The following is a 14,394-nucleotide window of genomic DNA, read 5'->3' as shown; positions in this document are numbered from 1 at the left end:
ATGGTTGGATAATGTTTGGTGATTAGCAGGTCAGGGAATCCAGCAGCATGGGCGGCATGGCCGGTGGCAGCAGTAGTGAAGGTCAAGACCTTTGATGAAGGGACGTCCACCATAACACGCATGGCCATCTCGTCCTTCAACCCCCCACAGCAAGGCTGTACAGCTTCAGCTCACTGCTCCAGAGCATCGTTCTTGCCATCTTGGATCTTGGGCATCTCTCATTCTGTCACGCTCTCTGTGCATCTATGCTGCTGCGGAGTTTAGGCTTTTCGTTTACTTTATTTACCTGTTCGCGAGGATTCTAGGCAAGAAATAAAATAAGGTAGCTGGTCGATCTTGATTTTCTGTTCGGAATTTGTTTGATCGTGTGACATCGCTGTTCGACGGGCTGCCCAAGAGAGAGCACTGTTGGAAATATGCCCTAGAGGCAATTATATTTCCTTGTATTCATGGTTAATAAAGTGTTCCTTGAATATTCATGGATGACAACTTGCATTGATTAATGCTTATATGAATATTCTAAAGTGTTCCTAGTCGGAGTTCATGTGAGGACACACATGAATATTAGACTAGCACATGTATTAGTTGATTGACTACGTTTCACAAGTTATGGACATGGTGATGTCAAACTAATAATGTGGGCTCATGTGAGACATGAGATTGAACTGACCCAACACGAGATGATAACTTCTCATTACACAATATGTACGCTGTGTTCTAAAACCTGAGATCGTCGTATGTACTCAAGATGTGAACCGACTTACTTAGGAGCCATCAAACGCTGCATCATAACAGGGTAGTAATAAAGGTGGCTTTCGGGTCTGTCAAGAAGCATGCTATGAGACATAGTCGGTCAAGATGAGATTTGCCCCTCTCTACAAGAGAGAGATATCTCTGGGCCCCTCAAGTGATTTGGATTAGGAAATGCATGGCCATACTGGGGTTAAGAGTTAACCAAGGATTCCGAATCACATGATCGAGATAGAGTGGTCGGCTTTAAGCTAGACCAAATATCGTGAGGCAAAGGGAACAACATGTATATGATATTGTGGCGGCTCGTCTGATATGATCTTTGTGTGCGTATAGGAGTTGACATGTCTTGCTAGAGGCCACTGTCTACTATTGGGCCGAGTAAGAGTACTCGGGCCATGTCTATTCGCATGTGAGCCCATAGGGTCACACACTTAAGGAAAAAAAACCTGATAAGGATGAAATCCGAATTAGACTGGGCTTAAGTGCACTAATGAGCCTTTTAGGCCCAAAAGGGGGCGCCCAAGGCAGCCCACCTAAGGGGCTATATAAATAGAGGGGGCGCCTAAAAACCCTAACCCTAGCTACTGTTTAGAACGCGCGTGAACAGTAGCCGCCCCCTTTTCTGGCCGCCCCTCCTGTGTGCCAAGCCCTAGGTCGCCCTCGCGGACCTAGCAGTCCAGATTGCGGCGCTTCTTCCCGTACGTGTGGACTTCGTGGAGGTGCTGCGCTTGCTGCACAAGGACGAGTCGTTCGTGAGGTGGTTCACACAACTGCACTGCCGGCTTCCATCTGCACTAAACCGACGCGCTACAGAACACTACTCCATTCACCCCTTTCACCGCCGGTTCTAAAAACACATCACCTCCGGGTTTGAGCATCGTTTGATCTAACTCGATGGTGATGGGTACAGCTAATACCGTCGGTTCACCACCCAACAGTGTTGCTCTTTGAAAAAACAAAAAAAAAAATCACGCCACAGCTGCTGCCCACGAGCTGCCGCCTCGCTGCGAGCTCGCCGCTTCCGCCGCCGCCGTCGCCGCCGCGCTCGCTGCGAGCTCGCCGCTTCCTGCGCTGCTCCCGCTCCGGGCAGCCGCAGTGTCCCACTCTGGGCCGCCACCGCGCCCCCACTCCACCGCAGAATCCGCCCATGCCGGGGCAGGATCCGGCCTCCTCGAGCGCCGGCCGAGCTTGAGTGGCCGCGCTGGCACCGGATCTGGAGCGGACGCGCCCCGTGCGGCGGCCGGAGCAGGAGGTGGGGGGGGGAGGGCGGGAGCGGGAGGGCGGCACAGCGAGGCCCGCAGAGCAGAGGAAAGTGGAGCGGGCGCGCCCCGTGCGGCAGCCGGAGCAGGAGGGTGGGGAGCGCCCCGTGCGGCGGAGCAGGAGGGGGGAGCGGCCCGTGCGGCGGAGCAGGAGGGGAAGGTCCGAGAGAGATGAAAAAAATGTAAGGGAGATGAGTGAAAGAGAGGGTGAGAAAAATTAAAATAGGTGGAGAACACATCACCGCTGGGTCGTATTACGAACCGGCGGTGATATGTTAGCATCACCGCCGGGTCCATTTGGAACCGGCAGTGATAGACTATCACCGCCGGTTCGAAACAAACCGGCGGTGATGGGGCGTTTGCGATGATGTATTCTGTAGTAGTGGAAGTTCCGCAACCGCGCGTCTAGTGGTAATTCCGTGATATATAACTACAGTAATCCTAGTTTATGCGGTAGAAAATTTTTATTTTTATTACCCCATATTACTACAAGCACTCCTAGATATGCTCGTCTCAGGCGATTCGTCCGCACCTGTGGGTCTCGGGTACCTCATTCTGTGCCAAGTCTTTTTCGTTGTTCAGAGTGTGCCCAATAATGGTTTGTATGTTTGGATCAGATCAGTTCAGTTTATATATACATAATGCGTCAATGCATGCATGGCATGTCAGCATTTAGCGTGCTTGCTTGTTTTTGAGTCTGGCATTTCCTATCTGTAGGTTACCGCCACTTAGGGGCGGATCCACATGGGGGGCTAGGGGGGATTAAGCCCCCCTACCTCCCTAATACCCATGGATACCCCCCTAACCCCTCTTGATTTTTGGGATGAAACAATGAAGAGGAAGATGGGAGGAAGAAGAAAAGAAGAGGAGGCAGAATAAGAGTGTGGACATGGTCCCCCTCTATATTTTCGGACTAGATTCGCCACTGCCGCCACTCGAGCACTGATCAGGGACTTCCTTGTAATTACTATAGGTCTGTGAAAGAACTAACTGGCGAGCCGTCTGGAAGCCTGGTTCCTCTGGAAGAAAACTAATTGTTATCAGAGCTGTCATGTGCTTCCTTTCTTGGTTGCTAAGATGTAAATACCACTCATGAAAGCACATCCAGCAGAGCCTAATCTTAAAACATGAGACTAAGGAACTTCAACCGTAATGGTTTGATCAAGTTTTCAATTATTTCACATCAACATTATTGTTCATACCCAGAATGTTCGATGGTAACATGCAAAGTAGACAATAGTAATTCAAGCATTCTTTTGATGAAATATACATTTCTCCTGCTCAAAAACTGAACTTCAAATAAGGGTCAATGCAAGTCAAAGGAAAAAATATCATAACTCTTTGAAATACATGAAATGCAACAATTGATACAACTATGTATTGATAAAAATATCATATAATTCCTGCAAATAGTAATAAATTAAACCTAGGCCCTTCATGAACAAGGTTTGGATTGAATGACATAGAAACCCACTAGAACTACTTCCATTCTAGTCATTATTACATCCTGCCAATACCGATTTGTCTACAAAACTAGCAAATCTTCCTGTCAACACTCTAGATAACTTGGATGCTCTCTAACCAACAATTGAACTTCACTATGTGTGTTTAGGTCAGAATATGAACAAGAATGTCTCAGTTAGGTTCATTTTCTATCCCAGAGAAATAACTAGATCACTATATCTCATACGTGATCCCTACTTTGAGCAGCTCATCTTTCGGAATGGACAGCGCCTTCTCCCCCTCTGTCAAGTTGTTCCTCAAGAACGTGTAGATGTAGTCTACCACTACCTTCTTCACAAGTGATGAATTCGGTCCTGCTATGACATTAGCTTCCCCCATAAGGTAGACCACCCCTAGCTCAGTCTCTGCATCGATCAATTGCTTCTCCTTTTCAACTAAATCAGAGTTGATGTTCCCAGACTGGCCACTGGGCACTATAGGGCATGCTGACCCCTCAGAACATGTCTGGGAATCTTCGGTGGTCGAATTGGTCTCAAATGCAGCCTCATCTTGGATGAACATCTTTAACCTTTCCATGAGGAACCCTTTGAACAATGCTGACTCTTCTAGAATGTCACAGTAGCCATACCTTGCCACACATCGGAACATCCGGTGCTCCCTCGGGCCAACCTGCCGGAAGAGGAACCGTTCCACAGGCACCACGTGTGGGATAGGCAGGTGCTTGATTGACATGAACAAGAAGACCGAGTGCACGGACGGTATCTTCTGCACCAGGCGTGGAAATACAGGGGGAATGCCTTGAACCAGGTCTGAGTATAGGAGGCCTACTCCGGGGATCCGCCGCACATCATGCTTCTTGAGTAGTGCTGTCACTTCATCGGCTGGCACAATGTGGTCAAGCTCATACCAGTACTTGTTGACGTGGACATAGTGCCATGCCATCATTAGGGCCATCAGGACAAGCGAGAAGCAGAATGGTAGGTACCCACCTTGGGCGAACTTTGTCAGTATCGAAGAGAGGTAAATCAGCTCTATGGAACCAAACACGATGTAGAAAAGAAAGACAAAGATAAACTTTTTCCTCCATATGAGTAACATCACAATCGTCGTCAAATGGGTGGTGATTGAGAACACGGTCACGACACAGATCCCTGTTCATCGCCAAAAGCAAATAAGAGATATCCTGAGTGACGAAATCAAAGTTCTCATCTTTTCTAGTTGCTTACCATAAGCATTGCCGATTTCGGTGGTTGTTCTAAAGGTGATGGTGACTAAGATGCTTGCTAGTCCCATCAAAAAGTTCACTTCAGGAATGTAAACCTGTCCCTCGTAACTCTTTGAGGTATGAATCACTTGAACACTGGGGAAACAACCAAGGGATAGGGCCTTCGAGAGGATGGCGAATGCGCCAGAGAGCATAGCTTGGCTTGCAATGATAGCCGAAAGAATGGCAGTAATGAAGGTTGGCCAGAACATCGGTGCTGTAGAAGAAAAGACAGCTTCTCTCACTCTTGCAATCTTTCATTATCTCAAAAAGCACAACTGTACGCCAAATTCATTTATACCTGGGATAGATCTAAAGAAAGTGTCTGCAACATCCTCTGGGAATTTCCTAAGATATGCTGTCTGCCCCATGTAACATAGTGCCACTGACGGGAACAAGACAGTGTTGAAGCTGATCTATAGGCAAACATACAGTTAACATTGTAAGAAACTGGGAAATTTTCTGCTCTACAATTCAATGTATAGTTGGGAGTATCAGAATCGTAAGCAGGTAGCATGGATATGAGTGTCACCATTACCTGAATGGCCTGGATATTGAAATGGCTTAGGTCTGCATACATTCCTTCTGTGCCTATTGCATATGAGATACGACATGACAGTCCATTGAGATTCCAGGCTATAAATTATCTTTGCAATTGCAGATTTTGTCCAAAAGTTTACCTGTGACGCACAAGATAACACCACCCAGAGAAATCCATCCATCTTTCCCGTTCCTTCTGAAGTAATCTACTATGTACATTGGATTAAAGGCGCGGAGAACACCGATATCATGTACAACGAGGTTATACATTCCAATGCCAGCAATCAGAACAAACCACACAGTGATGATTGGAGCAAAGGAATACCCAACCTTGTCTGTACCATAACGCTGGACTGAGAAGAGTGCGAACAAAATAGGTACTGAAATCCAGACTACCTGTGCTGTACCAAAATGACATCAGACAATTTATATGTTGAACAAAGCGTAACAACTGATCAATGATGATAGAAACTCCTTTTTCACATACTTTCAGTTAAGCTTGGCACCTTCTCTCTGATCCCACTCACTGCCGACAGCACTAGAAGGACAATCATGAACAAGAAAGCATTAGGATTCTTTTACTGAATATAAGCAATCCTTATTCACTGTTTCTATTACCAGAAATTGCTGGCGTCAAGGTTCCATCCCCCATCACCATGGATGTGCCAAGGATTGTGATGGTGAAGAGGCTAATCTTGGCTGCCATTCTAGACTCGAGCTTCTCCTTCAGCCACTGTGCCCTCCTCAGCTGTGAGCTCGGCGTTTCTATGCCGTAATTTGACACCATAGCATCCTCCGCCTGCTGGTTTGGTATCAGCCTTACCTTGGCGTGCCGTGATATAAGTGAGTAGAGAGCAAATGTGCCACCTAGAACACCAGTATGTTGGTAAATGTTATAACTACCCAACAACGAGCAGGCACATGGTGATTACATCAGGTTGACAGACAGAAATTCATGACGTATCAGTTTACCATCTCCATGGTCATCTGCATACAGCACGATGAAGACGTACTTAACCATTGGTATCAGGATGAGGGTGTAGAGGATGAGGGAGAGGACACCGAGGAGGTCATCACGGTTCTTGATGCCATCAGGGAAGGTGCTGGATATCGCATAGAGTGGCGACGTTCCAACATCCCCATAGATGATGCCAACGCTCTGGAACGCGAGCTGCAACAGTCGTGACCAGCTTCCCTGTGTAACCATAAGGTTTATTGCAGTCAAAACTTTGTCGGTGACAGTGCATTGTTGCAACATGGTAATCAAGTTGCCTGGGAAGCAGACCTCAGAGCCATGGTACTTGGCACTGGAGACCTTCTCTGCATCGCCATAAAGCGAGTCCTGTCGCTTGAGCTGTTTGGTCGGCTCTACGCTTGGTCGGTCCTCAACTTCAAGCGACATTTGTGCTTTCTTGATGCATATGAAACCTTAGAATAATTAGGATGACCTTGTGATATGTCAGCAGTCAACACTATACCATGCGGCCATAAATTTCTGCAAAAGTGATTCTAACGTCAATGCTTTGATTAATCAGGTAATGTAAGCAGAGCAACGAGCCTACAACCTTGTTTTCTTTTGGCAAATTCCAGAGAGCTACACATGTTTTTCAAACCAATGCGAAACTATATTTTTCAGAACAAATTTCACAAAACAGCACAGACTCTGCCTCTACAATTAAGCAACCTTGATGCTTCAGGCATATCACTTGAATCCCGAGTTCATACATGTCACTATTCAATGCACACCGGAGAACAATACCAGTTGCCAGATTTATTTATCTATTTATCAAAAAGAACTAGTTCTAGTCTCGGCCCCCATTGAAAGAAACCTTTTATCCATGATGAAGTGAAATTATTGAAGCAAATGTACCAGCATTACAATTGTGCAATGTGCATACTACAACACTGCATAGGTACAGTTGTTTCTCACGGTGTCCTTACAATTGTGAAGCTGAAAACTAATACACAGCAAGCAGCCAGTTTTCCCATTGTGTTACCCAAAATTGGAGTAACACGGTGACTAGCTTCAGCATCGCAAGCTGTCAACTGGCCAGCAATCGAACAACTCGCAGATCAAATAGGAATTAGGAGCACAAACCCTGGTCAGTCAGAAACGCAGAGAGCTCAAAGGTTCATGACCCGAACCTGGAGCGGCAGACTCCGGGAGCGAGGGAGCAGCAGCGGTCCGGCGGCGGCGTCCGCGGTCGCGCGAGCAGGCCGGCGCGCGGGGTGACCAGGGGAAGGAGGCCGTCCCGCGCTCGTCTCGTCTTCCTCGGCCGTGGGCGATGGGGGGCGGCGGGGAGGAGAGGAAAGCCGGATGCGGCCATCGGCGCCCGGTACTTGTAGGCCCAGCGGCTGGCCGCGCCGCCGGGGCCGAGGCCGCTTTGGCCCGCGCGCCGCGACGCGCGGGAGCAGTGCGTTCGGAAGCTGGCGCGTCGCGCCGCGAACCGTGGAGAGCCAGCAGCCAGCCAGCGGCGGGAGGGAGGTGGAAGCCTCAAGCCTGCGCCCTGCCCAACACGTGTAGCGTAATCCCTGTGCTGCTTTGTTACTTGGTAGCGAGCTTAAGCTAATTAGCAATAGATATTGTTTGATACTCCATCTGCTATTATTGTTATTATATAAATATCCGATCGAATACTAACAATACATATTATTGATACGCTCATTGCTTTTAATTTAGATCAGACAGAAAAATTATTTGGACCTTATCATCAGGGTATTTAATTTTCATGTTGTGTGATTTGCATTCATGTACCTGTTTTCCAGTTTAGCTTGCTTTTGATCTCTAAGGTCTGTTAGGTCACAGTATACAGTTAACACATGCCGAATGCTGTCACCATTGATTTGCTCTGTGTCGAGGGTATAAACTCTGCCTAATTCTTCCCCAAAACCAAGGTGAAGTTGGCATGAGAAAATTTTGTACTGAACCCGTTACTACACCCCTAAACGACTCCTGCGCAGGGTGAGTTTTGAAACCAGCGAGCCAGTGTTCTGAAACGCAGTTAAGGCCCGGTTAGCGGCGATCAAATCCTCCCTGCACGCCGGTGCTGAGCGAACGGAGCAGATGGGACTCCGCTCTTCTTGCCTCGACGAGGACTCGACGTTGCCTGCACTGGGTGCGAGACATTGACGGACTGACCTCCCTGCCATGGCCGATCCATGGCGGTTGGCCGTGCCCGCAAATCGTTCGACGAAATACCAGAGAAGGAGGAGAGGACGCCGATGGAATGTGAGTTTATTTGGCTCTCCCAGTTTACAAAAGGTGATTTTTACTTAACAGTTTGTACAGTAGTACGGTACATGGCTTACAGTGCATAGAAAGATATGCATACAGAGTTTCGTATCAACATCACAAGCTTAAACTTTCACACTGAAATCAAATCGTCAAGAACACTACTGCCTTCCAAGGAAGTGCAAAACGTGCTTAAGAAACAAAATCGAACACAAACCTGTAAAGGTCCAGGCCAACACATCGATCAGGAGAAACCGCTGCAGCTGTAGTCACTTTCGAGGGTTTTTGCTTAGATTTCATATACCATTCCAACTTTGAGCACCTGCTGCCTTGGGATTGCGAAGGCCTTCTCCCCTTGCCTGAAGTTCTTCCTCAGGAAGGAGTACATGTAGTTGACAACGACCTTCTTGACAAATGAAGAATTAGGCCCTGCCTTTATTTCTGTCTCCCCCAGGATGTAGACAACTCCTTTCTGCAGCTCCCTCTGAATAAATTCCTTTTCTTCTGCAATTGTGCGGGTTTGCTCTTCGCTGATCCTTCCAGATGAGTGTGCTGAGTAGCTGCTTATGCGAGGTTGGGTGAGACCTGTAGTTTCACTTGTAGTCAATACCTCTTCAATGTACACCGTGGAGCTACCTGCTTTACGAGGTCTTGCGTTACCATCTCCAGTGGAGGCTGTCTGAGACTCAGTTTCTTGAATTTGCATGTCTGTGATAAAATGCCCCTCTTCAATATATGACTGCAGTCCTTCAATAAGGGAAGCAGCAAATTCCTTGGCATCTTCTAGTGTGTCGCTGTATCCATAGCGTGCCACACACCGGAACATTCTGGAAGTTTTGGACTCAACATTTCTGAAGAGGAAGCGCTCCGAGACTTCCACATGAGGGATTGGAAGGTGTTTGATCGAAACAAACATTAGTACTGAATGCACAAAGGGAATTTTCTCAATGAGGTGGGGAAATATGGGCGAGATTCCCTGGACTAGTTCTGTATAGAGGAAGCCTACACCAGAAATTCTTTTCACATCGTGTGTCTGAATCAATTGTCTCATGGCTTCATTTGTAACTAGGTGCTCGAGCTCATACCAGTATTTCTTTACATGCACATAGTGCCACACGCCCATCATTATCACCAGAAATGTTGCAATCACAATAGGCAGGTACCCTCCCTCTTTAAATTTGTAGAGAACTGAAGAAAGATAGACAAACTCTATGATCCCAAATACCAGGCAGAATGGTATAATCAGCCAAATGCTCACCCTCCATACGAGAAGCATCACAATAACCAACAGAATAGTTGTAATAATCATCACAGAAGTAACACAAATTCCTGCACAGGGCAAACTCCTTGTCAGGTTTTCTCAAAAAGTTAATGATGAGATACAAAGATATAATGAAAATATGTGAACTGTTACAGGCCCCTGCTGGCTGTCTGGTTATTAGAAGTTAACAGACTATCGTGTTACTTCTTTGATGATTATGCATTTCTTGTTCTTATGGAAAACCATATCTATAATTTGCATAAACATATACTAGTGTTGTGTTATTACTTGAATGTAAAAAAGGAATAGAAATTAAGAAATCATGGAAGGGGTCAAACATTTTCTGTTTGTATCTAAACAACATCAGTCCTCCAGGCTCTACCATCCCTAGCTAATAATCACTTGTGCTTTTTGTCTAAATAGCTTCTGGAATTTGGATACATCATTGATTCTAGAACGGTAGAACCTATGAGCCATACCAGCTTTACTAGTGTATACATTAAGTTAGATTAGTCTTACCATACGCATTGCCAATATTAGTTGTTGTCCGGAATGCGAGCGTTATTATCACACAAAGCAACCCAAGAACAAAGTTCACTTCTGGAATGTACACCTGCCCCTCATACGATTTTGAGGTGTGTAGCACTTTGACCCTAGGAAAGCAGCCCAATGTTTGTGACTGCTGAATTATCGAAAATGCACCAGATATCATAGCCTGACTTGCAATGATTGCAGCAGCAACAGCAATTATGAAGGTTGGCCAAAACAATGGTCCTGCAATCAATGAATAGTTGTGCTTGATTCAACAATGCTTTTTTTTGGAGGACCACAAAGTTCGAAAATTAAGAAGCATCATATTCATCATCCTGAATAGCTTACCTGGAATAGATCTGTAGAAAGTATCAAGAACATGCTCAGGGTGTTTACGTAGGAATGCAGCTTGCCCAATATAAGCTAGGGACACCGCCGGGAACAGAGTGAAGCTAAAGCTAATCTGAAAATAGGATGAATTGGTTGCTGTTTATATTGTGTAAAGGAAACATTAACCTCACATCCTTCATATACATCCCTGATATCTCAAAAAGATGATATATGTACCTGAACCGCCCTTACATTGAAATGACCAAGATCGGCAAACATGGCTTCAGTACCTGTTTTGTGCCAAATATATTTTGTATTGAGAATCTGCGTTCTAAGTACTTGTATTGAGATATTATTTTCAACATTGTAAAAGCACCTGTAAAGCATAGGAGGATGCCCCCAAGGGAGATCCAAGCTTCCTTTCCATTTCTTTTAAAGTAGTCTACAATATATTTTGGATAAAAGGCTCTCAGAACGCCCACATCGTATTTGATTAAATTGTAGAACCCAATACCACCGATGCAGAGGAACCAGAGCAGAATAATGGGTGCAAAAGAGTAGCCAACTCTGTCTGTCCCAAACCGCTGAACAGAGAACAGCACAACTAGAATGAACACAGAGATCAATACTATTTGACCTGCTCAAGAAGAGTAGAAATATAGATTAGGAACTGTTTTTTTTATTGTGAACCATGTTTCCACCACATTGTTCAGCCTGTGACATGGACATAAATATTCGAGCACGACATGCAAAGAGTACATGACTTACAAAATATTTTAGTACCTCTTGCTTGTTTCAATAATCATATGAGTTATGAGCAATTTCAGTAGGCAACCTTCAGAGCAAAAGTATATTTTTTGAATCCGGGATCAGTAAGATATTATTTGTGGTTATTCTGTTGTCCATAATTGTTTAGTTCTTTTAGAGGATTAGGTATGAGTATTGTGTTTAGTTTCATTTACCAAACAATGCAGCATGAGTGTGGAAGGCATTTGGTGGTCCTATGTGTTGAAGTATAATAAGTGAATTGCCCTCCTCCTCCTATCAGCTTTTGGGTTGAATTGGTTGGTCCATGCAACTCAATATGGTATCAAAGCCAGAGGTCTCGAGTTCTAATCCTGGTGAGTGCGATTAAATAAATTAATTGCACCCGACTTCTAATTTTCACGTTTGAGGCCTGGGGGAGCCTACACGTGAGGGGGAGTGTTGAAGTATAAGTGAATTTGCCCACCTCTTCCTATCAAGCATAAGCTTTTGGGTTGAATTGGTTAGTGCAAGCAACTCAATACTATGAAGGAAACTGAGGTGTAGCAAGGGTGGAAAAGGGCTTATAACTAACACCTCCAGTTGCAATGAGCCGGTAGTGATTGAGATCCTATGGAAAGATGTCGAGTATGCAAAATAAGTGAAATTGTAGTTCCCACAAATTGAGAAAGACTTCCAAGTTGGGTGCACAAACAAAAGGCAGGATAGTGCCAGATGCATTTGTTCATCCTACACTTACTGAGTGATGTGCTTCATTAAAACGGCATCCCATTCATGTACATTTAGGTAGTTTCTTTTCAAATTGAGATGCACTATGATTATTACAAACATTTGCAAGCTGTGTGTTGCAACTTTGTTTTGTTATTTATAACTAAACTCAAATAGTTCTTACCTTGTTTGAGTTGCGGTGCTTTCTCTTGGAGACCACTCACTGCAGAGAGCACTGAAACAAATCCTCAAACCATAAACTGTCATACCACTATCACAAGTACTATAAATAATATTTCACTAATGAATACAAACCACAGGTATAATGTCAATGTTCAAGTCTTGTTTGATAAAAACCATTGCTACTATATATATAATACAGTTCTGTAAATGTTTATGATAGTAGATTATTATTGACCATTGTTTATTGATTATTATTTACTAATTATGTAATTTCATGTATATTACTGCTATTATGTGGACGCACTGATAAATAAAAGGGACATAAAAATGAAAGCTATAAGTACAGCCAGAAGTAATATACTTGGATTTCTGTTAGTTACCAGATATTGCTGGGGTTAAAGCACCATCACTGATAACCATTGAGGTGCCCAGTATCGTAAGGAGAAAAATTGCAACTTTAGCCACCTTACTATTTTCCAGACTTTTCTTCATCAACTGAGCCCTCCTCATAGGGGCTGATACTGTATCCAGACAATAGCTTGAGACCATTGCATCTTCAGCTTGCTGATTTGGAATCAAACTCACTTTGGCGTAGCGTGATATCAATGAATAAAGTGCAAACGTGCCCCCTACAATTGTATTTATTTTTATTGTAAGAGGATAAGGAATCTGCATATTAGCTATTCTAAGAGACCATAACTGACATCTTTTTAACCAGGCATGCATGCAATGGGTTCCTAATTCCTAGTGAAGCCAGCTGTTATGTAGTGTAATGTTTCATTGGTCTATCATAAAAATGGTGCTCGTATCATTTTCTTCTACACAACTATTTGTCCATTTCATGATGTTATGAATCAAGGGAAAATGAAGTTTAATGAGAAAAGTCATTTGTTAGCTTTTTATACTTTAGACTACAATTGTGTTGCAATATAGGAGTTTCTTGAGTCCAGATAACTTTTGGAATGAAAACCTACCATCCCCATTATCATTTGCATACAGCACAATGAACACGTACTTTATCATAGGTAGAAGAATAATGCTGTAAAGTATAAGTGACAGGACTCCGTAAAGGTCATCAACATTGCTGATGCCACTTGGAAAGGTGCTTGCATACACATAGAGCGGTGATGTCCCGATGTCACCGTATATGACTCCAATGCACTGGAATGCTAAACGCAGTGTTCGAATCCAAATATCCTGTTTTGCATGGTGCATGGTATATGTAAACATATTGTTAATTATTGTCAAGTCCAAATAATTGCTCATTTGTTTGACAGAATTACTGTGTTTCCTTGACAATGAAAGGATTTATATCTTCTTATCACAGGAAGTACAAATAATGGTGCTCTTGGATGTTCCTTCAGAGTTTCAACAAACTCTTTCATTGAACTGAAATTAGGACTGAGCATGAAGTTAAATTTTTTGGTACAAGTGATACAGTTGCATATATTTTTTTGAGGAAAAATGTGATGCTCTTGCATACTTGTTCTTCTCTCTTGTTTTAAACAAATGGATGAAAACTTATTATCTTCTTAAAATATTTGGTGAAAGCTCAATCCTGCTACTCACTGAAGATATGAACAAAGGCCATATATATATATATATATATATATATATATATATATATATATATATATATATATATATATATATGATTATGACTTATGAGAAGCGGACCTGAGATCCATGATGCTGTGCGCTGGACACTTTTTCTGCATCTCCATAGAATGAGTCATGACGCTGGAGAAATCCACCAACTCCTTTTTTGCCACTAGGATCCTGTTTATCAGTTTCAAGAGCCATTTGTTGGGCTCCAAACTTGTGCTTGTTTCATGAACGGTTACCTTGTGCTGCTTTTATAGACTTGAAGGTGGAGAGACCTAGGATCCAAGGGGCCCGCGTGGGTGGGTGTGGGGCAGGAGTTGACAAGATTGAGTTTTGTATATACACCATGGATTAGGTAATATCACGGTTTTCATGTTACGGTCTCACCAAAATTGTCCATTCCTTATTGTTACCGAAGCATTCCAACATTGCTTAGATACCATGTAGCTGTAAGCACCACACCATAAAAGGTGTCGCAAACCATTTTTCTCTCTCTCTC

At 44.0% G+C, this 14,394-nt stretch overlaps 2 protein-coding genes across 3 annotated transcripts; both read right to left on the bottom strand.

Moving 5' to 3' along the window:
• Positions 1-3,334: 3,334 nt before the first annotated feature.
• LOC120640837 (potassium transporter 19-like) lies at positions 3,335-7,817 on the bottom strand. 2 transcript variants are annotated; one of them, XM_039916752.1, is made up of 11 exons: positions 7,426-7,817; positions 6,566-6,775; positions 6,253-6,475; positions 5,899-6,147; positions 5,768-5,818; positions 5,421-5,681; positions 5,279-5,331; positions 5,042-5,156; positions 4,703-4,957; positions 4,466-4,627; positions 3,335-4,357 (listed from the first exon to the last, which is right to left on the bottom strand). In XM_039916752.1, the coding sequence occupies exons 2-11, from the start codon at positions 6,680-6,682 to the stop codon at positions 3,690-3,692; spliced, it is 2,154 nt and encodes a 717-aa protein (XP_039772686.1). In that variant the 5' UTR covers positions 6,683-6,775; positions 7,426-7,817; the 3' UTR covers positions 3,335-3,689. The 2 variants fall into 2 exon arrangements, with proteins under 2 accessions (XP_039772686.1, XP_039772685.1); XM_039916751.1 differs by having other exon boundaries at positions 3,360-4,627.
• A 715-nt stretch (positions 7,818-8,532) lies between these two features.
• LOC120640836 (potassium transporter 19-like) lies at positions 8,533-14,093 on the bottom strand. The gene is made up of 9 exons (XM_039916750.1): positions 13,968-14,093; positions 13,265-13,487; positions 12,671-12,919; positions 12,292-12,342; positions 11,011-11,271; positions 10,872-10,924; positions 10,653-10,767; positions 10,293-10,547; positions 8,533-9,841 (listed from the first exon to the last, which is right to left on the bottom strand). Exons 1-9 carry the CDS (start codon positions 14,091-14,093, stop codon positions 8,802-8,804), a joined length of 2,373 nt encoding a protein of 790 aa, XP_039772684.1. The 3' UTR covers positions 8,533-8,801.
• Between the last annotated feature and the right edge of the window lie 301 nt (positions 14,094-14,394).

This window comes from Panicum virgatum, chromosome 7K (assembly GCF_016808335.1).
Source record: "Panicum virgatum strain AP13 chromosome 7K, P.virgatum_v5, whole genome shotgun sequence".
NCBI lineage: Eukaryota > Viridiplantae > Streptophyta > Magnoliopsida > Poales > Poaceae > Panicum > Panicum virgatum.
The sequence above is the reverse complement of the archived record's forward strand: the minus strand, read 5'-3'. Positions and strand labels throughout refer to the sequence as shown.